This window comes from Phoxinus phoxinus (assembly GCF_949152265.1).
Source record: "Phoxinus phoxinus genome assembly, chromosome: 7".
Classification (NCBI taxonomy): Eukaryota; Metazoa; Chordata; class Actinopteri; order Cypriniformes; family Leuciscidae; genus Phoxinus; species Phoxinus phoxinus.
Genome location: NC_136882.1, coordinates 14,217,652 through 14,241,526, shown reverse-complemented (window position 1 = coordinate 14,241,526; position 23,875 = coordinate 14,217,652). Strand labels below are relative to the sequence as shown.

Here is a 23,875-nt window from a genome sequence, read left to right as displayed (position 1 = left end):
TCCACGAGAGGCATGGCCTCTTCATGGGCTTGGTATAGCGGAATCTCGTTACAAGATATCTGTATGGCGGCAGGCTGGGCCTCCCCGTCTACATTTATTAGGTTCTATAACCTAGAGGTTCCTGCGTTGCAGGCTAAACTGCTCTCGGTCTAGAAGACTATGTATAAGTGTTCCTGCCCCGCGCTGCGGCCCAGGTCACTTCAATGTTTAATATGTATAAGTGTTCCTGCCCCGCGCTGCGGCCCAGGTCACTTCAATGTTTAATATGTATAAGTGTTCCTGCCCCGCGCTGCGGCCCAGGTCACTTCAATGTTTAAGCATCACTCACTGACAATGTGTCCCATGAGCATGCTATTACCCCTCATATATATCTATATTTACATATATATGCTATTATGCCTTAAGAGGCACTACTATAAAGGGATGATGCTATTTTAGCCGCTCTCCCTATACTTCTTGGGGTAGGCACTTGTATACCAGGGCGCGCGCGCCCTTAGGTGTCTGTGTCGGTCCAAGAGCACGCACGGCGGTTTACATAGGGTTCCCGTAGCGTTCTTTCGACGCAGTACGAGAGAACTCTACGTAAGAGAACGTACTCGGTTACTAACGTAACCTCGGTTCTCTCTAGGAGAGGGAACGAGTACTGCGTCTCATGGCCGTGCGTGCCCACGCTGCGTCGCTTCATTGACGAAAATCAGTGTGTTAGACAGCTATGCTCGTATTTATAGGCCTAGGCCACGCCTGTTTGGGCGGGAGGTGACGCAGAAGGGCGCGAAGCGTCCTCATTGGTCAGCGTCTCTGGCCTCGCATAGGCTGTGCTTTTCTGGCAGAGCAGCCAATGGGTGAGCTGTATTGCTCCGCCTAGGTTGTATGCTTCAGAAAAGCGTTTTACAATATTACAAAATTAAGGATTAATTTTAGGCTTCAATCTCGACAAAGAAATATCTTTCCCGTAGCGTTCTTTCGACGCAGTACTCGTTCCCTCTCCTAGAGAGAACCGAGGTTACGTTAGTAACCGAGTACGATTTACTTTATACAATTTATGTTCATTAACATAAACAGTAACATCTGTTAAAAAAAGTAACAACATTATTTTTATTTGGTAAAATGTAATATTCTTTAGTTTTATTAAAATTAACCATTGGTCATCCAGCATCATGCATTTAGATCATGATAACCACAGATAAAATGTAACTTTATGGTTTCTATGGTATTTATGAAAACCAGCAGCCTAAATACATTATTAAAAACTGTAATTATATTCCATTAGTCTTTTAATACATTGTCTACATTAATAATATTATACAATTCAATATATCCCACATTTCATGGTGCAGTTAATATTACTAGGCTAACGTTACAGTAACGTTAAATCCGTGGTAAATGATGGGAATGTGTAGACGGAGAAGCTTCTGACTGTATCGTTGCGCACAGTGCTTCTCCTGTTCGTCAGCGCTGTTTCATCTGCCTTTAAACTGGTGTAAATCACTGAGACATTTGTGTTCCTCGCTGAATACAAGCGCTTCTCACTGGATCTCGTGACCGAGACCGATCAGAGTAAACGCGTCTGCTCGAGTGAGCTCGCGCTGCGCTGCCGTTTGGACTTTGAGCCGAGCGGATAAACGGTCCGTGTGGCGCGCGGTTCAAATGAGATTCGTTCCGCTTTTGGCGCAAAAACATTATCGAACATTTATCGAGCTCTTGATATCGTTTTATCGAGAAAAATTATATCGCGATAATTATCGTTATCGTTTTATCGCCCAGCCCTACACGGCAGATCACGCAATAAATAAACAAGTAATCGCTTACTTTAATGTCCTCCGTGTTTACCAGTGTGCTGCGTGACGTTTTCTTGCATGATGTGTTCACTGTGGAATCTGACATTGGCCACATTTACAACAATAATGTGAACAGCTATACAAAAAAAAAAAAAATCTGAATTGAGCACTAAGGCTCGCAAGCCTTGACTTTCTGTATACTGAGGGTTTACTGACGGTTCGGTTTGTTTAGTGGTTGCGTTTTATGGCCATACAGGTCTGTGTTAATAAGGGGTAAAGTTTATTAGTCCCGGAGTGTTTGTTATTCCACTTTTCCATAATTTACTTTATCTAATTGCGTTCTCTTGGAGAAATTGTTTAATAAATGCCCAGCCCTACCATAACCTACAGTACTGTATATGTCTCTCACAGTGGGTGCCATTTTTCTCCTTAATTTACAGCCCCCCTGCAGTCCCAGAGCGTTCAGCAGTTCTTTACATTAATGTGTACTGGGAGGGCATTGGGTTTGTGGCTTTGTTCCGCCGTTCTACTGCAGGAGAAATGCCGAGTCATGATAATTCGGTCTCTCTGCTGCCATGCGTGGAGAGATTCAAGGTTAAACAGACACGCTACTCAGCAGTGTGTGCCAGATAATGTTTAAATGGACTGAGCTTTGAGGAATACACAAAGACCTATCTGTCTGGCATCAGTTTTGGCCTGGCGTTAGTGTCTAAGCATAAGAGATAAAGACTGCATGCTAATTTACATACTATCTGTTCTATGTACCGGTAGTATGCAAGACCAGAATTGGAGAATCCTGAACTTGGTATGATAAAAATGGTATGCCAAAGGTGCCACAATTTTTTAGTGTACAAATGTAAAACATAAAACAAAAATATCGAGCATTATTGTCAAGTTGATTCAAATTTCTACTTTTAAGCTAAAAGTAATACTTCTTAGACTTAATATAATCAAGAATACAATAATTGTGAAATATTATTACAATTTAAAACAGGTTTTCTATTTAAATATACATTTTATAATGTAATGTTGGCAAACTGGCGCAACTGAATTTTCAGCATCATTACTCCAGTCTTCAGTCGCATGATCCTTCAGAAATATTTGTTATGCTGATATTGATAAAATAAATGTTTTTAGAGCACATAATCTAAAATAAAAAAACAGTGCTGTTAATTTTTTTTGTGGTAAACATGGTGCGTTTTTTTCAGGATTCTTTGAATAGCAAGTTCAAAAGAACAGCATTTATTTATAGGGTTAGTTCACCAAAAAAATATATATAATTAATTACTCATGTCGTTTCAAAACCGTAAGACATTCGTTCATCTTCGGAACACAAATGAAGATCCTTTTTTGTGAAATCTGTGAGCTTTCTGTCCTTCCATTGACCGCTTAAGCAACTACCACTTACAAGCCCACATTCTCTCTCCTGTCTCTCTGTCCAGGTTGTTTTCAGCTATGTAACGTGTTCAGGCAGAACATGGAGATAGACCAGTGTCTGCTGGAGTCTCTGCCGTTGGGCCAGCGCCAGAGGCTGGTCAGGCGCATGCGTTGCGAGCAGCTGCGGGTCTACTACGAGCGTGAACGGACACTACAGAAACAGAGCTTCCCCAAGCCCAGGCCCACCAACCGCAAAAAACAAAGGATCAGCTTTACCGTTTCAGACGTCATCCAGGATGCCATCATACGACACGATGACAAAGAGGGTAAGGAACTTTTGTTTTTTTATCTGTTATCTTGGTTTCATGTTGTAAATTATTCATTTCTCACTAGCAAATTACAATGCTGATCAAGTACCAATAGGTCACTTCAAAATGCTGCATGTATGCTATCTAAGGGGTCATTGACACAGGACGTTCTTGAGCAGAAAACATTTTACAATAATTACTCCTTAGATAACTTTTCATTAACAATGAGCATTATATTTGTTACAGTATTTATTCATCTTTGTTGGCATTAGTTAAAGTCCCCCTGTGGTCAATCATTTTATCCCTTAAAACTCATCTTTGATCACCAAAATTACATATTTAAGCATTTCTTCCTTAAATAATTTATTCATGCCTTAAAATAGCTTGAATGTAACTCTACACCCTTGCCTCATTTAGTATACGCGTTTTTATGAATATGCAAATTAGCCCCGCCTCCACTCACTTACACCAGCTCTGAGATCCACTCGTTGATGATCACACGCTGACCTGATTGGTTAAAAATAGGTTCATGACGCCAGAAACGCACTTCAAAACACGTTTTTGAGACTGCCTTTGGGTCACAGCAGTTTTAAGGAGAAAATACTAAGCAATGACTTATGAATTTACACATGGTTTGTACATAAAAACATAAAAACAACATTAAAACCTTGATTTTCACCACAGGGGGACTATATATCATAAAAATGACTGTTCATTTACAAAAACTGATATTGCAATATTTTAAACACAGGAGGTTTCACAAGATGACTTGAAAAGCTCTATTTAGAAAGAATGAATAATTCTAGAATGATTGGGGGGATTTTGTTGGGAAGTGCATATTGCATTGCATATTGCTAAAAAATTACTTTTACTCTGAATTCTTTCTTTAAGTGCAAATCATTTTAGGGCTAAACGGTTTGGGGAAAAACTTGAAAGATTTTTGTTCATACTTATGGTTTGAGTTGGTTCTAGTAAAGATTAAACCCAAGTGAACTCTCTTCACTTTGAATAGGCCACATTTACTCTATTTAATATGGTTATAAAATAACGAGTATTATGTGTTTGTGATTTATTATAAAATGCATTTCACAAATTAAGAAATATTTTGTAGTAATTTTATCACTTTTTTTTCTTTTTTTTTACAGTGGTATTCATTTTATTTTATTGTACAATTATAATACTAATACTTACACCTTAATTTCTTCATCTTCAAACATCAATATTTCATTTTGATGGGTTGCCGGCAAATAAACAACTGCCCTAGTTAATTTAATTAATGTTAAATTCCATTTAATAATATTAACAGATACAACTTTTGATTTTAATAATGTATTAGTAAATGTTCAATTCTCACTATTAACTATGACTTTTGCCTCAATAAACTCCTAATTACTGTTTATTAATAGTTAGTAAGGTAGTTAAATTTAGGTATTGGGTAGGATTAAGGGATGTAGAATATGGTCATGCAGAATAAGGCATTAAAGGGGCTATATGGAACTTTTCCCCCAAAATAAACGAAACAATAGCCTTTTTATTTTACCATTTATGACTCAAACATCTCCTGGTGAGCATACTGACACCTTTTCTGCTCACAGTGGGTGCACCTATAAGCCTGTATCCTATTTTTCCTATTTTCTGTCGGGTCGGATTTTTCCCGCGCTGTCTGCGGATGTGACGTCAAGCGCGTTCATGTTAAACGTTTCAGATCACTCAGAACACTTATCTCAAACAATATATTTATTTGACTGTTCTTACCTCTGTAAACATAATGTTGACCTGACCTTGCAGCAGATGACTTGTGAAGTGTGCACGTACGAGCGAGCAGAAAGGAAGAGCAGTTCTGTTTTTTGGCCACAGGTGTCAGTCGCGAGTTTAAATTTCAGAAAAACGCATATAGCCTCTTTAATATGTGCTTTATAAGTACTAATAGACAGCCAATATCCTAGTAATATGCACGCTAATAAGCAACGAGTTCATAGTCAGAATTGGACCCTAAACAAAAGTGTAACTAAGGTTATTACTTTCTCTAGATATATTTTTCATCTGTTTATGTTAACTAATGTAATTAACTAATGTCAACAAAAGGAACCTTATTGTAAAGTGATACCAAAACATACAGAGCACAACAGAATTGAACATATGGCGTATTTACCGGTACATTTACTCCCATGCATCAATGTACACACTTGTTACACTTTATTTTTCCTGGAGATTCCTCCCACACTTTTGAATGGCAGTGTACATGGGTGGGGAAAAGAACACCCCAGGAAATCACCTCAAGCTATTCTAAAATGCGATTGTCTCTAAATAGTGGCACTAAAAGTAGAGAATTGAAGATGAATGTGTCTGTGTATGAGTGCGTTTGTATTGCGAACAGAGAGAGGAAGGGAGGGAGGAGTGGCTTAGTCAGCAGGCAAGTTGTTGAAAAAGGGCAAATTAATTTCCAGAGAGGCGAGCCGTCACAGAAGTTGCCATTAGCTGCCGAGTATTAGATCATTCCTCAAGCTGATTATGGGCCAGTCAAAAAGCTAATATTCAGAGTGTGGCGCGCCACTCCTGGGACAGGCAGAAGTAATCTAATCAAGAGCTTGCGGGTGGAAAGGAGCTTGTGTAAGACAGGGTGACAATCACAGAGCGGCCACCTTCTGCATCATGAGCAATGGTGGAGGCTAAATGAATTCAACCCAAGTCAGCTATTTCTGTCTGTGACTTTGCGGTAGGGAGTGGCAGAGCTGTTCCCGTTTTGCTTACGATAAAGGTGAGGGAGAGACCTCTCGTTTTTAATGTAGTGTCATCCATCTGAAGGCAACATAAAACTTTATCATGAAGGAGAGCTGAAGGTACTGCATTTTAAAGTCAAACTCATTTCCCAGATGATACAGATTAGGGGGGAAACAGTCATGAACATTGCAACAAAACATTATTAATTATTAAAAATACCTACTGTTTGATCTATTATATCTGCTCCACACTGTTAGTTCAAATGCAAGCATAGATTTTTTTTTTTTTTTTTTTTTTAATTGTGCATAATGGATATTTTTTGGTTCTCCATCACATGATTTGTTGTATTTTTATGGTTTAATTGGCCTTTGACATATTTAAAATCTTTTTGAGAACTATAATCCTGATATTACTCAATTCCTGTGTCATAAGACCAACCAGTCAGTAGCCAGACAGAGCTGCACGATTCAGGATAAATTGAGAAGCGCAAATTTTTTTTTTTTTAAGAAAGTCACGATTCTGAACAGACAACATAATTTCATTCTAGTTTGAGGTTCTGACAAAGTGTTCATTTTTACAGTCTATTTAAAAATGTTTAATTAAATAATTCATTTATATTTATATGTTTAAATATGAACTATAAACTTCTGTGATAATATAAATATTTGAAATAACGATACTGTGTGTTTCATACCTATACATGACAACTGCCCTCGGGTTCAGAGTCAACGCAGATCTGAATGTTTGCTGTGATCGTACTTTTCAAAGGTTTAATAGACACAGACGAATCATTGTTATTAAGGAATAACATCACATCAGTGTTAGACTCAAAATGGCGATCTTTTAACGATTAATCGTGCAGCTCTACCATTCAGTAATGATACTGATTTTTAGTTTTACAAATCTTAAATACTCAACTTTATTTCAAGACCGTTTCATCAGACCAATTACACCACTTAAGACTTTTTGAATAATTAATAATAATAAAAAACAGCTCATAAAGGGGCATTTATCTTTGTTTAGCTTTCACCGTGTTGACTGACAGAAAACTGCTTGGTTAGAAACTTGTGACTTCTGTGTGAGCTTTGCCTCATACTACACCATTGAGAATAGACAATGGACATTTTTTTTTGCCCATGAAATTTAGCAGAAATGAGCTTCTGTCCAAACGAACATGTATTCGACGAGTAATGCAACATACTGCTGATATTTACACTACGCCATGACGCACTGTGCTACTTCCGACTTCACAAGTTGCGGAAGTTACGCTTTAGACGCAAGTAGACTGCGAGTGACCGTTTGGCCAGCTAGAAGCTATAATTTTACTTTGTAACGTGCTAAATATGAATACATTTCTTACACAAACTCATTTATTTATCCCCCGGAGCCATGTGGAGCACTTTTTATGATAGATAGATGCACTTTGTGGAGCTTCAATCTGTTGGTTGAAATTCACTTCCATTTATAAAGCTCTGAAGCGTCATGGTGTTTATTAATAAACTCCAATTGTATTCTCTGAAAGAAGAGAGCCATATACACCCAGGGTGGCCCATGGGCTAATTTTCATTTTGAAGCAAACTACTCCTTTAAAGACACCTGAACCAGCTAATCAAGTTCTTCAGGATCATCAGAAACTTTCAGGTTTGCTTGTAGGTGCAGGTCGGAGCTAAACTCTGTAGGACGTTCGTCCTCTTGGAGCAGGATTGGAAACCTTAATTTTATAGGGATTAAATGTAAGTGGTTAGCAAAGGCTTGTCAGTTTTGATTGGTGCTTATGAAGTCTGGTGCCGGTATGTGGTGATGTTTTACTACCTCTAGAAACTCCATCCATCTGTTCCTTTGTCTTCCTCTGTGCAGCTTTTCCGTCTTCATATCGTTCCTTCTGTCTGTCCCTGCCAACCATTTTCCCAGCTGTCTGGGTAAATCTGTGTCAGATATCCCAGCAGCCTTAGCAGGTCACCGTGTGCATCTGCCTTATTGGCTGTCAGCCTGGTTCAGCTGGTCCACGGCACCAGCTGGTGTTCCTGTGGCAACGCCTGTTGGAAACATGGCACCTTTGGCTGAGGATGAATGGCAACTTTAGCCCACCTACTAAACACTAATTACCAAATTGGCAATGACTTTAGCTTTTGTTCTGATCACTCATCCAAACGTGATCAGCGTCCTGTGCAAACGCCTTTTGACCAGTCAGTGACTCAGAATATTGATTTCTCATGGCTCTGTGCCTGTATTTTGGTTTAAGGCGTCAGTGTTGCTTGGCTTCTGCATACAGTGAGAGCGGTTGACAGAGACTGTCTGGTTCATTCAATGAATCAAGATAATGCCTGTGCACAGACAAATGCACTTCTAAAATCCTTCAACATGAACATGGCAGTCTCGTTGAGAAATTGAATAACATTGCACTTCATTGCTCTTTTATTTTTTAAATCTAAATATGTAAAACTGTGCACACGAGAGACCCAGCATGCAAGACATCGAGAGAATCAATGGTTTCAGTTTCAACATATTTCCAAAAACGACAGATGAGTGTACCGGGAAATTATGCGAGCTCCCGGTATGCTAGTATCACTCCCGGTAATGTGACGCCCACTGTTTGATTTTTAGACTGGTTGTAGTCAGGTAAACATGTAGCAGCTTTAAATCACGTTTCGTTCCTCAAATCTGTGGAAACACGTGGTCAAGTCTGTGGAAACACTCAGCAGTTCGCCTGGGTAAAAAGGCTCTCGCTCCAAGACACGAAAGATTTTGGTGGAAAAGAGGTATCGGTGAACCATTTTTTTTTCTAGGGATGTCCAGATCCGATCACGTGATCGTTTACGTTATTTATTACTTGATTGTTCAAGCTACCTCACAGAAGTGCTTCAAGAGTTGTTGAATGTTAAACTAAATTAAATTAAAAAAAGGATAAAGAAGAGCGAAAAAAACTATCCAGGATGTTCCTTATTTTTTTATGTATTATAGAAGTATCGGATCGGGACTCGGTATCGGTATATACTCAAAATCAAATGACTCGGACTCGAGGGCAAAAAAACCTGATCGGGACATCCCTAATTTGTTCCCATAGTGTAAAGAACATTTTAATAATCTAAAACATTTCCCCACTGTACATAAACCTTTTCTGCAACTGAAGGGTTCCATGGATGTTAAAGGTTATTCATGGAATCATATACCAGTAAAATAACCTTTATTTTGAAGATTGATTGACATGAAGTCCACATTGCAGAATGCTCTGGCCAGGAACTAGGCCTACCCCCTAAGACAATGACCATCTGACAGCCACGTAAAGTGACAACTGTTGTTATTATTACGTTTTTATTCAAATAAGACTGATGTACTAAACAAAGCTTAAAGGTGCAGTAAGATTTCTGAGAATCATTGTTGAACACCGTTGATATTTGGAACCCAAACAAACACAGTTGTCTGTTGTTTACCACCAAAATACATGAACACGCATTGCAAGAGTGGATGTCTCTTTATCATAGAAGAAGCAAAGCAAAATAATAGTAAAGATTACGAATGAACAACGAGGAAGAACAAGAAATTAAGAGTACATGTGTGTATATACAAGCAAAAGTTTGTTGTTATTGATTTTGAGTGTGTATTGCTGATAACTGAGGACTGTGCCCAGTTTTGTGTTCAATATGTTGAGTTTTAACTGTGCTCTGTGCCTGTCACCATTTTCAGAGATTACTCATTTATCTCATGCTTGTACTCGAGAACCTTGCAGTGCACTTTAAAAACAAAAAAGTATTTTTTTTTTATTAGGTCATTCCTATCTTAGAGGAAGGTTAAATGCCTTCCTTAGTGACTCATTGGTGATGATCTATTGATTTTTGCCTCTTGTGGGACTTGTACTATGTTTTTTAGTTACTGACTCAGATGTTTAACCACTTAATCTACACCCCTATCATGGTCACAGTAACTTGATGAGAACTGCCAGCAAGTGTCACTCAACACAGCATACATGTGCAGATACTTTCCATTGGCCCAATTTTGGATGTATGTTTTACAGGAATGCACACCTTGTATGTGTGATAATGCTGACGGGGTTTTCAGCATTCTGGATTTATATGCAGGGAATGTGTTAGCCTCAGGCTGAAGATATCCCAGAGGAACCCTGGGAACACTATCAGCAATGTTCCTCATCGCCCCCAACTTTAATCATTTTAAAAGTCGGTCAAAATGTGTAAATACCACATAATCCGGAGTGTAGGGATGTTCCAGAGGTCAGACTGGAATAGGGGCACATTTTGAAAGCAATATATCACTGGTGGGTGTTATTCCCCTGTGGTAAAGGGAAATATTTTGCATGTCACAAACATATTTGGCTTGTGAGGAGATTTCATTAATATTATTTTTAATTTCTACTGGATATGCTTTCATAGAGTGATGTAATTGATTTTTCCTGCATGAATTGAATCTTAGCATTGCACACAAATGAGGGTTGATGGACTGTGTCCTAACATTTTACACGGTCAGATCTGAGCCCTGGAGACGGACTGAGACTGAGATCACACACACAAATATGTCATCGAGCTCTTGAGCGGCACCTCCTCAGTTGCAGATGTGATACTCTGCATTTATGCGGCGACAAGCACTGAGGCGTGAGCGAGATGGGGGATCACACACCCGTGATACCGAGACACCGTTAGATTACACACTCTGCCTCTCATCCGCTATCACCCATGCCGTTCACATGGCTTCTCGACAGTTTGTTGTGACATCAGCTCAGGGTCAGACGTTAATGAATCTCTGATAGAAATGCAGAGCCACAGCCTATACTCTTAGCATGTTGCTGTGTGTTAGTTTATACCATTAAAACGTGTCAATGTTGTTTCTTCCTCCAGTCAAGGATTAGGAAGGAACACTTGCTCGCTTTTAATACTTTGGTTAGGGGCTTGTTTAAATCCCTTACTTAAACTTTAAGCATTAGACCAGCACATCAAATCTTGTGGTTATTTCTATTGTAAAGCAGCTCTCCAGTGCGTTCATGGTTTTTCCTTCTGACTTGTTTTTACTGAACTTCTGACCAAAACCTGGAAGAAGACTTCATTGCTAGTGATCAGAATATCTTAGATACTTCATGGTGTGCTTTTTTGATTTGGATTATAAACAAACTAGGGATGGCGAAAACTAAAAAAAAATCTTGACCGACCACCGAGCCTCATTAGCCGGTTGAAACCGGTTAACCGATTAGTTTAAAATATGCTACGCTATTTAAAATAACAGCTATTTCGAGCCGCGCCTGCAATTTCGCAACTCTGTCACATCTTCTCTGCCGCTCTGCCTCCCGTTCTCTCACACACACACACACACACACACACACACACACACACACACACACACACACACACACACACACACACACACCCCGGCGCAGCCCTTCCACTCACGTCACTTTTTTAAAATCCCCAACAGCGCGAAACATGAGTCCCGCAAACGCGGCGCCGAGGAGCTTGTATGTAATCGGAGGACAAATGGCTCCTTAGTTTCGAAATGGTTTGGGTACAAGGTGATCGCGTTGAAAATAAAGGCGTTTGTCTAGCGTTAGAAGCTCATTTGAAACATTGCCGCGGCTCATTTCAGAAAATGAGAGCTCCGAACCGAAGAGATGCCGCTTTAGTTTGAGGTAGTGCTAACAATAATAAAGAAAGATGATGATCATCATCACCTTTTTACCACTGAAATGTAGATGTAATGTATTTCCATATTTAAGCACTGTATCACACAAGTTGCAACTTACATCTGTGTCATTCTGTTTGGTGAAATGGTCCCACACACTACTATTCTTTGCACGCTTCATCCTGTCGTCTGCCCTGGCGCTAACCTCGAGTGTGTTAGCCTGTAGCCTTTACTTTTCCAAAACCTTGTGAGCACGCGAACCCAAACGCTGTGACCTCGCGGCAAATGTTTTTATTGGTTTATTAAGTACAAACGGGCGAGTTATGAAATTTAGTGTGAGGGATTTGTTCACTTCACACAAAAAGATCTTGGAATGTGACGGCTAACTGTAGTAGCGTTTAGTCCACTGTCTATAATAGACTAATTTGGTGATCACTTTTTTTTTTTTTAACCGACTACCAACAACTTTGATTGGTTAACGTTGATACGGTCAAACGGTCATCGGTTAACATCCCTAAAGCAAACACCCAGTACATATCTCTATTCTATATGTAATAAAAGGCATACATAAACATTTGGGCTCTACTGGGTGTTTCCAATTTCAGTTTGAATTCTATATTGTGTGCATGCACCTGTGGATGTGTGTTTCTTATTAGAGGTCCTCCAAGCTCATTGTCTTAACGTGATCAGCCCTGTATGAGAGTGGGAGCAGCATATGGTCTCTCGGAATATAGAACAATGAAATCAATTCCAGCTGGATTGGTTTATGTGCAGATTCTGAATGCTGATGGAAACTGGTTTCGCCCCAGGACTTGGCCTGTTATTGGGCTGGTATTGAATGTTATTCTCAGTGACAGTTTGATAAATCTTATGAGATTCTCAAACAAATACATTTTTACACCTTGAAAAAGCCAAAGCTACTACAGGTTGTTTTGTATCTCCTTTTTGGGGTCCAAGCACCAAAGTTGCTGGAACATTATTGTGTCTGTACTGATTTTCTTCTTAGTCTTCATCAATGTCTTCATCTTTGTTATCGTCATCTTTGTTTTTGTTTGTCTTATGCCCTAAAAATGTATATTACAGTAAATCTGCACCGCTACTTAGACGCACACACATTTTTGGTACCCTGTGTTTAGGAACCTGATAAAGACTTTAAATGTAGTTTTTCCATCCACTGTCATTCTGCACCTCTCTCTTATTCTGTGCAATAGCTACGGTGGATTACTGGGTGTTTCAGTGCACACAGCACCTCTGCTACAGTAACTCACCTGCTGTAAATCTTGCTGGATTCCTCTCGATCTGAACCTGCTAAATCAGCAACTTGTCTTTCGTGTCTGCATTTAAGAACAGCCACACATATCATTGTATTAACTTGTAAATCTTATAACATACTGAGAAAATGCATTTTGTTTTAAAAACCAAAGATCGGTGCTAATAAGTAATATTAGTAATATCAGAAAGCGAATAATTTAAACTGTTGCACACACACAAAAAACATGTTTTAATTGTATTGTAATTGTACATCTTTAATTGTAATTTTTTTATTTTATTTTGCACAGTATTATATATGGTTATTAAAATTTTCTCAGCCATTGCTGAGATGGCTTTTTTTTTAAAAAATTTTTTTTAGGACTGTTATAAAGAAGCTACATAACCAATATTTACTTGCATGTTATATATTATTGTATAGCATTATACTACTAAAACATAAAAATTGTTTTGACTTAAAGTGTTTGCTGCCTTAACATTGTTTAGTCAAGTTACAACTTGAATACTTCAGTTGACTAAACTTTAATTTTCATTTTTGAAACTAATTTTTTTTTTTTTACAGTAATAATAATACTTTGTGTTGCCTCCTTAATATAAGCAGTAGTGACTGTGTGTAGCCTTTTGCAAATATTATTTATGTAGATTCACACCGGTATGAATCTGCATCAATAATATACATCACTGATGGACATTGCATTTTACTATGGTATCTCCTATTGAGTTATATCACACTTACTAACTTTCAGGTTCAGGTTATATTTTTATAACCTTAACATGGGTTGTTTTATAAGGTTTTGCCTTTTGATTTACCATAGTCTTTCTTATCATTGCTGTCCAAATGCGTCATGAAAATATGTCAGAAGTCAAGAAGCTCTTTTGTTTCATCCCATACTAGTTTAGGATGCAGTAATTGCTGATTTTCGTTAGTAGCGGAGAAATGTACACCTAATAATAAAGATTATTTAAGTTAAAGTATCCAACTTTAATACTCCTAAAAGTTGAATTAAAATTTTTTTAATTTAACTTCAATTTTGTTTTAAATAACTTTTTATTTTGAATACTTTTTATGAAATAAACATACTTTATCACTTAAATAAATGTATAATTATTTTAAACATTTCATCTTACATATAACCTTTTTGGCATAAAGTGTTCTATAAAATTGAGTCAAGAACCCAATCGTTCTATAGAACCCTATTGATTTGAGTGTAGTTACAATTCACCAATATTTACCCTAAGTCTACTACGAACTTTATCAAATTGTACTTGTGATCAAGGTCTCACAAGAAATGAGATTTTTAAAAATCTCTAGCAATGTCCATCAAAATAAATGGTGTACAGCTGAGATGTAAATATCAGTCACTCACAAGGACATCTTTATCCATAAGAAAATATCCAGCAGTTATTTTAAAGGCCGTATGGGCGGGCATCATTCCTTTCAACACACTGTGCCTCAGGGTCCCAGTAAATGCCACTAAATCATCGTTTCATCTCTACAATGCAAATAAAAAATGACCACAAACTACCCATTATTCTGAAAGATCAAGAGGTCAGAAATATCTCATCAGAAATGTCCGATGGTAATGATTCCCTGAACCTCAAAAGACTATGAAGTCTCTTTACACAGGGATTAGGATTGAAGCACTGTGTCCTACTTTTGAAAGCCATTGGAATTGGGCGGAATGATGTAACCTATCACGATCATGTATTTTGGCAGGTGGTTTGCAGAGGAAACATAAAATGGCTGTCAGGATAATGGAATAATGACAGAGATCTGGGAGTGAGCGAATGAGTGTTTACAAGCCCCTCACAGCCCACTGTGATGCAGTGCTAATGGCATTCCTGCAATGCGCCATTCGCTGTGTGTGACGGGACGGAAATTAGCAAGTAATAACACAGATGAAGATATAAAGTTCAACTTCAATACTGAGAGAGTACAATTTGATCTCTCTACTTTTTCAGACCCACTAGTGTTTAATTCGATGTCTGACTTTGTCCATGCTGAGGAATGAATCTCTAGCATGGCGAGTGAGAGCTACGCAAGCTCTTAGAAAAAAACACTTTTTTTATGTTTGTTTGAAACTAGGTAAATTCTTACTTCTCAAACTATTTTTAACATATGTTCTTTGAGGATTGACCATTGTAACTGTCATTGCAGATACATGTACAGTATGTCCAATAAAATCCATCAAACCAATGTCCATTTTTATTAAAGGATGTTGGTACATTTTTTTTCTTCTTCTGTCAAGTCCAATATAGTTGTAAGTACCGGTAGATAAAAACTGTAATAGACTCCACAATTATATGCAATGAAACTGCACGGGATTCATCTGAAAGCCAGAGGGCGCTCTCACGGAGAAACACCAAATATGCCCCGCCGCAGAAGTACGATAACGCACATCATTCCAGGAAATCCCTATGGGCATCATCAATGTAGCTGAATAAACAGAAGATTTAAACGCTTCGATTAAACATGATTAATAAACACACGACTGCCTTATTCTGTGTAAGAAGCCACATCATCTCACAGAAGGATGCTCAACTGTCATTGAGGGGAGTTTGGAATAAAAGCATGCTATTAAATGTTGTTTTTTGTTGGACAAGAGGTTCATAAATGCTTCTCATGTTTGGAAAGATGTTTGACTCGTGTTGCTTTTTCAAATGCAAGTTATAAGCGACTCAAACTCGCAGTGCTTTCAGATGGATTAGCATTTACAGAGCCGGACATCAATGACAAGCTGCGCATAAATTATCGCAGCCTTTGCGATTTCATAATCACGATAAGCCAAATCGGTGTTTCATGTAAATTGCGATTAATCGTGCAGCCCTATCAGGTTTCCTTCAGCAAGAAATGCAGAGCAGCAGGTGCTACAGTACATGCAGTCAGGACGTTTCGGTTAACTTTGTGTATGCTGTAAAGTTATAATTAGCAGACCAAACTTCTGTACAGCATTTAAGTGCAGTTAATATGTAAATCTTGGAACCTGATACAAAATAAGAGTTGAATTATTATATGACCCCATTTAAAAATGAATGAATGTGATTGTTTTGGTATTCCCACAACTTAAAATATCAAATTTAAAGGGACTTCATGAAACCAAAAATTCAGCACACATTCATATTTTTTACTTTTATTTCACTACATTCCAAAGCATGATATCATTGTTTACTTCACTACATTTCATAAAAAATGTACGAACTGAAGAAATTGCCACCCTGTAACCTGTTGAATTATATTGATTATTGAAAATGAAAATCATATTTACGTCATGCATGTTTAGGCGAGCTGTTTAAATCCACTATAATGCCACTATAATGTGGAAGTGTCTGCTTGTATGTCACCATCTGTACGGGGGCAGGCTATTTTAGGTAAAATGACACAAATTAATGCATGTTTCCTCACTGATGTACAGTTTAAAATGATATAAAAATTCTATGTTTGCATAGCATTGCCCCAAGTGACACCTGTACATTGTTTTTTTTATACTACTGATTGTGGCCACATATTTACACAGATATTTTTCTTATTTTTCAAAATGTTTCATGGCATATTATTTCACTTGTTTGCACAATTAAATATCAGTAACTTAAACTTATATTTTAATATATTGAAATTCAATGTTTTTGTGGTGTATAAGTTTTATAATCAAAAATATTGCTTATTTGCATATCAGTGCATACTAAATGTCTGCACTAATCTTTCTTAGTAGCCTAGTCTCAGACTAAAATGCATGTTTAAGCCGTTTTAACTGAAAGCAACTTGCACTGACATATGTTAAAATGGCACTGGTACCTTCCCTTCCCTTTACCTCTGCACAGATAAAACATTGTCAAAATAATTCCAGTACACATGGCTACACTGAAACGTCAAACATTCTGTATTATAAATTAAGGCCAGACAAGTAATTTGTTGGTCAATTTGTACAGAAACACTACACGCCTGTGCACATATATATTCTGTTTTCTGTTAGAACGGTGTTGTGTTAGCGGCCCCTAAGTTAATAACTAATGATCGTTGCGACGGAAGTGAATCAATCAAAACTAACTTTAGCTGGACAATAACTTTATTCTAGAGCTGCTGTAAAGCCAAAACAATCTGTTACTTTAATTTTCTATTATCACTGTAAAGCTGCTTTGTAACAATCTATATTGCGCTATATATATGAAGGTGACTTGACTTGACACTGCCATTGTTTTTTCTCAAGATGCACACCAATAATGTTTTATTTTTCAAAGGCACGTTTAGCTACTAAATGTCCTAATTGAGCTAAGGTCTAATCCTGGCTTAATCTAAGCCGTTTCTGTGAAACCAGACCTATAAGTATTAAGTACTTTTGTACTTTTATTCAAATACAATTAAAAATAAGTACTTACACCTTTACTGGAATAATATTTTATAAGGATATCTGTCCTTTTACTCTATCACTTGATTTGTGTACTTCGTCCACCACTGTTGGGTACGAAACTGGCCTTTGCTGATCCAGGGCATAGTCCATTTAGCCTGTTATAGGACAAGATGGGATACAATGGCATGATGTCTTGTCACTTCAGCTCTTTATGAGTGAAAAAGTCTCTGTTGGGAATTTGAATGGAATCGGAGAACTGACTACACATGATTTTCTTTTTATATTCATATTTTCAGCTCCTTCGAGTAGGAGGAGTTTCCACCCCAGTGAGCTCATTTTAACCTTAACATTGTCCCCAAATCCTCCTCCTCTTATTGTCGAGGACTGAACTCTCCCCTGATCAGAAAAACATAGCCAGGCCTCCAAAGCCCATTTCAAAAACATGAAGCATCTATGCTTGACTGGATCTCCCAACGGAATTCTGTCAGGTTTAGAGATAAAGAGAAACCTGCTTTGCTGTTTTCTGGAGGAGAAGACTATTCATTTAAGAGATGAAAGGCTGAAGTCTCTTCTCATTGATGGTGGAACATGGAGGAATGTGGGGGTACAAATGAGGCAAGGGCCAACAGATGGATATGGAATAGGTGTGACCTTGAAAGATAATCCATTTAAAGAGCATGTCTGAGACCATTTCAGTAACAAATAAAGATGAGGTGAGAGAAATGTTAATTTAAATAAGCAAGAAATGCAATTTGGATTATATTTTAAAGATTATAGATAAAAAATAAAATAAAAACTACAAATTTGCTATTTGTGTGACACATTCGCATGCTAAGAGGACTGAGCTGTTAGCTTAGCAACATGCTAACACCAGGCTCAATTGAAATCAATTGTGAGTTGAGTTTCTGCCTACAGCAGAACAGCATGTAGAATGTTACTCATACCCCTTTTCCACCAACAAGAACCAGGTGCTGGTTCAGAGCTAGAGCTAGAGCCGGTTCGGAGTTGGTTCTACTGACGGTTCTTCTAAGAACCGGTTTGCCTTTCCACAGGCTAGAGAGCCAAAACAGAGCCAGATCTTACGTCACTGTATACATCTCATGTTGCCCAGAAACGCTAGCGCGGCAGCGCCAAACAAAAACACACCAGGCTTGTTCGAGATGGTTCGGCTTCTCGCAGACCGATCGCCGCGTGACATTAAAGCACTGCGAAAGCGATCAAAAGCACAAGGAGTCGTATGCTCTCCAAATACTCCCGGAGCTCTGATCGGTCCGCGCCGCTCCGATGCATCTCGAACAAGCCATCAACAATAACGGACGTTGCAATACTATGGATCCTCATGGGATTGCAAAAATACATCGGAATCCAACGCGTTCGTGCAGCTCGCCGTAACTTGCATAGACGGATATTATAATCGAGCTGCTATTAGCTCGACTAGCTGCTATTTAAAAATGGCGGTCACAAGTTTCTATTCGTCTTGTTGGTCACGGTAACCCAGCCCCTGACGCAAGCGGTTCTTACTTGGCTCCGTTCTAGACCCTGCAATGATTTGGTGCTACTTAAGAACCAGTTTTACTGGTTCGGAGCTGGTGCTTTGGCGGTGGAAAAACAAAGAACCGATTTGAAACTAGGCTCTGGCTCCGAACCAGCACCAGCTCTGCCTTGGTGGAAAAGGGGTATTATAGGTTTCATTTCAGTTTGCTGTCTCAGAAGACAGCTGCCTATCTAGACTGTAGACGGCTGTAGACGGCAATGCAGCTCACTAGGTTTTTTAGGCCCTGAACTAATGAGTTTCAAATGGTTACATACACGCTATCTGAATGATTCAATATGTCTGTTTGTGGTGCCACTGATTGAATTCAGACCTCTAGAGACATCAATTTGTTGTGTGCATTTCTTACTATTAGCGTTATACATTAACATGGTCTAGGCTCGTCCACACTGCCTAGACGGCTGGCTCCCCTTGCCTATTATATTATGGCTAATGGGTGACACCTGTATCCTGCTGCAGAACATAATGCACTGTAGTGTGTAATGCAAGATACACTCATGCACTTCATTACAGTTGAGCAGTGGATATGATTTAACTCAAGTTTAAGGAACAATAGAAGCAATTTTCTAAAGGGTTTGTGTATTTATCTGGCAAAAGATCCTTGGCGACAAAGTCTTCCATTTCTCAAACTCGCAACCATACACAGACTAACAACCCCCACAATGCACTGAGGCAAATAGGACTGTAAACCAGTCCCTTATTCCAGGGGTTCCCAAACTTTTCCATGACAAGGCCCCCCAAATACCACAAGGTTCTGGCCAAGGCCCCCCTTTTGCAGGATGTGTTATTGAACCCATCGACAATACTACGGCAAATGTAGAAATAAATAAATAAAACATCTGTTAACATCAGATTATGTGATGGTGTTTGATACCAGCCAATCAGAAATATTATAGAGATGCACCGATTACAATTTTCTAGTCTGATTCTGATTTTTCATTGAGTTTGACCTGCCGATACAGATTTTAGTCAATTCCGATCTATTTTTTTCTTTACAGCACGCACAAATATTTATTTTCTATATATTTTTTTATAAAACACCATATACTTTCACCCAAACTGAATAATATAAACAAGTTTAAATGGGTAAATTTCATAAAGATATCTATATTTTTAAATCTTTTTTTTCTGACATAGCCTATACACGCTATACACTGTTAAAACACACTAGACATGCAAATAATGTGCATTTTAGGCGTGCTGATTGGCCATGCTAAAGATGCATGTATACGTATGTGTTTTTCCGAATTATTTTAAAACCCACACATATCCAGAAAAGTTTAAACCCCTTGTTTTGGTGCAGTGGTTGATTTGTTAGTTGAAGTTGTTTTATTAATTTCTACTTTCCATTCATCAAATCCTGAAAACAAAAAAAGGTTTGCACAAAAATACTAAGCAGCACAACTGTTTTTTATCATTTATAATAAGAAAACAAATCAGCATATCATAATGATTTCTGAAGGATCATGTGACATTGACGACTGATGTAATGGCTGCCAGTAAGTACATTCAAATCGAAAACAGTTATCCATATTCCTTATCTTTTAATTCCTCATCTCCTACTATCTTGCCTTTTTCTCTCCCGTCCTCTCTTTTCCCCATGCCTGGTTTCCATGGAAACGCCACATATGGTTCCAACAGCTGTTTTCCCATTTTCCCGTGACAGGTTGAATTTCGCCCACTCTTGCGCCCAGCATCAAGTCATAGGAAATACAGCAGGTTATTAACCAGCGGAGGAAAACACATATTAGCCTTATCAGGCAAGTGCCAACAGAGCACATTCCAATAAACCGGAGTGTTGAAATGTTCGGATAATTCCAAGGAGGTCCATTTTCATTCCAGAATTGCTGATGTGAATATTAGACCATCTGTGTCTGGTCCATTTGAGTCCTGTATACGTCCATTAATGATAACAGAATGTTAGGCTTTATTTTGGATTTGACCCAAATGAGTACAAATTTGTTCCACCAGTAATAATGCACCCTGACTTGAGCAGGTACAGTAGCACAACATGCTTCCAACCATTGTGCAAAGACACATTATGGGCTAACTGTGTCTGCTGACCTCTGTTTGTTCACGGTCAGTAAAGAGGTCTGACACACAGGCGGATAGTCTCTGGTGTTTCCTCTAATGCCTGCAGCCGGACCTTCTAACAGATGTCCTCATCAGGCTCCATAGTGCCATGTTAACATGCACAGGTTGTTTTCTCTCTTTGCAGTCAGCAGAATTTCTGTCCTCTAAAGAGCACACAGAGTTAACTCATTTTCTCCATGGTTAAGTGGACCATTTTGTAAATTATAGTCTTGTGCTCATGCAAACATTAAGCACTATCATTGCTAGATGTATCATTCGTGTCAATTGCTAAACAGATTCTTAAAGGGACAGTTCACCCCCAAATGAAAATTCTCATTTGCTCACACACATACCATCTGAAGCGTGACCGAATATGCGTGCATGCTAGAAATAGACGCCTATTTTTCACGCGACACGCAAACGTGTTGGAAGTGTTTCCAGGCAAAATAGAATAGGAAAATGTTTATATGTAATTTTGACACACATACATAATAAATTACATTTTGATGTTTGAAAGTCTCTCGGTTTTGACATAAATGCAGATATAATTGTAATAAAAAAAATATATAATAATAATTATCGATTTTCAAATATTGCACCTGTCAATACAAAACGAAATATTCTGTAGCCTATTTTGCCGTCAATACTGCCGATATTGTCTTTGCTGTATCAGTAGGCTATATATTTATGTTTAACATCCAAATGTAGACTGGTCTGTCGGCGCACAGAGCCACACAGTCGCAGACAGCACGTGAAGGTCGTGAACTCAGAATTCCCTTTTCTTTCTTATCTATTTGTGTTTGAACGAAAAAAAAAATTACGATGTGCACGAAAAAATAAGTCAAAGTGCCCGTCTCAACGAGTTTCCCCGTAAACGCAGTCAGAGAAAGAAAACGGATGCGTGTCATTACCGGTATTAGATGCATGCATTCGTCTTAAAGGGACAGCGACCCAATATACCTGCAGCTGTTTGTGTCACCAGAGTTAATCAAACAACAAAAGAGAAAGAGAAAAATCACGTTTGCAGCTAAAGATTAACTGTATTCATTATATGAATCATATTTAATGTATACATTGAAGGCAGTGTTATTTTACATGTGATTTATTTATGTGTTTATTTCACGTGTATTTTTGTTCTATTGTATTTATATATGCTTGTAATTTGTTTATAATTTTCTATGCAGAGGCACTAGGCCTACCCTACAAAATTACCCCAATCATCTTAGAATGATTCATTCTTAGAGCTACTCAAATCATCAGGTGAAATTGTTTTTAGGAAGAAGAGGAAGGAGCAGTAAAGCAAGAAGAAGTGCTAGATAGTTGTTCAGCATTTAATTTTACTCTATATGCCTATAGGGGTGGGCCGGGGATGGCAGGGGTTGGGGGCAATGTAAGTATCTGGATATTTGCCACGGGGTGAGGGCTTCGATTACCTCTCTCTTTTTTGATCATACATGTGTTTGCATTCCTGACTCTTGCAATGTCTTCTATCATGTCAGCGATGAAGCAGCTCTTTTATTGCATATGCTGCCACAGCTGCCAAGGTAAGGGAGAACAGTATCTTTGTTCACGGTTATGTCTACTTCCTATAGTAATAACAGTAAATTATGCATAATTATTAGCAACTAAACCTAAATGAAACCATAACCTTATAGTATAATTAAGCGGTTCTGTATTGCATATACAGCTTGTGAATTACCATATCCATAATAACAGTATAAAACTATATCAAATATCAAATAGTGGAGATTTTTTTTTCTTCCCTATTACATGCCAAATGTCTCAGGAAAGAATGTTTGGGTGAACTATCCCCTTTAAGACCAGAACACCATCTAATTTTCCAAAAAGTAGGTGCAATGTTCCCGAATCTGAGGACATAATACATATTGTTGCATTAATATGTTGATTGGGTTATTTTCAAAGGGAGGCTTCTTCCATCCTTTTATCAGCTAAAACGGGAAACGGTGAACAAACAGGGAAAGTGAAAACGTCTACCCAAGAGTAATGGAAGCATGATGAAGAATTTGCCCTAGGTATGAGAGACTTTGCTGGTGCTCATTAGAGCAAAGAGACTTGGGAAATGAATTAAGCTCCCTGACTGCTAATGACTGCAGATTGACCGCAGATTGACCAAGTTGATTAATAATGGGTCTGAGCATCTAACTTGGATTCTATGTGAATAGCATTGATTGAAGTTGATTGGACTGATGTTTCTGTATTAAAAGCAAATACATTTTCGCACACTACATGATTCCACCAAGTAGCCATTTCAGCTGTAATTGTATTTGCTCATTGTAGTTGCAAGTGTATTTGTGTTCTCGTAATTTTTTAACTTTGATCTCCAGGGCATTGTTTGAGTAATGGTGTGAGCCGTGAGGGTAGTACACCTTGCTTAAGCTTGTTGCGCAGAGCATAATTGAGGTCACATAGATGATTTTGCAGCATTCAGCGTTATTGGGTTTAACAAACAAGCCAGCAACGCATATCGCTGAGTCAGATTGCTATAACAACACCTCATAAATATGAACGAGTGCAAACTGTATTATTAGCATGAACTGCTCTACTTCACCACCACTGCTCAGAGTGGGCATGTTCTCATGCATAAATGGGTAGTCTGAATAAACCGTCCACACACTCCTCATCAGGGGTCATCCACAAGCACATCTGTTTGAGACAGTAACTACTCCTGTGTGGGTCATAATATTGAAGCTTGGGTAGGGGTGTATAACCAGAACGATCATTTCATAGTTGCATTGTAATTAACCTTCACTCTGTCCTGGCAAGTAGTGAATCGGGCACATGCGTGTCATGCAGAAATCACTCAGGTAC

General features: G+C 38.3%; 1 protein-coding gene across 4 annotated transcripts in view; it reads left to right on the top strand.

Moving 5' to 3' along the window:
- Positions 1-23,875, top strand: part of myo16 (myosin XVI) — a 185,976-nt gene that overhangs the window by 21,424 nt on the left and 140,677 nt on the right. For all 4 annotated transcript variants that reach the window (XM_079618669.1, XM_079618668.1, XM_079618671.1 and 1 more), the window contains exon 2: positions 3,221-3,481. In XM_079618669.1, coding sequence (XP_079474795.1) covers positions 3,221-3,481 — 261 coding nt within the window. The remainder of the gene's footprint in view (positions 1-3,220; positions 3,482-23,875) is intronic.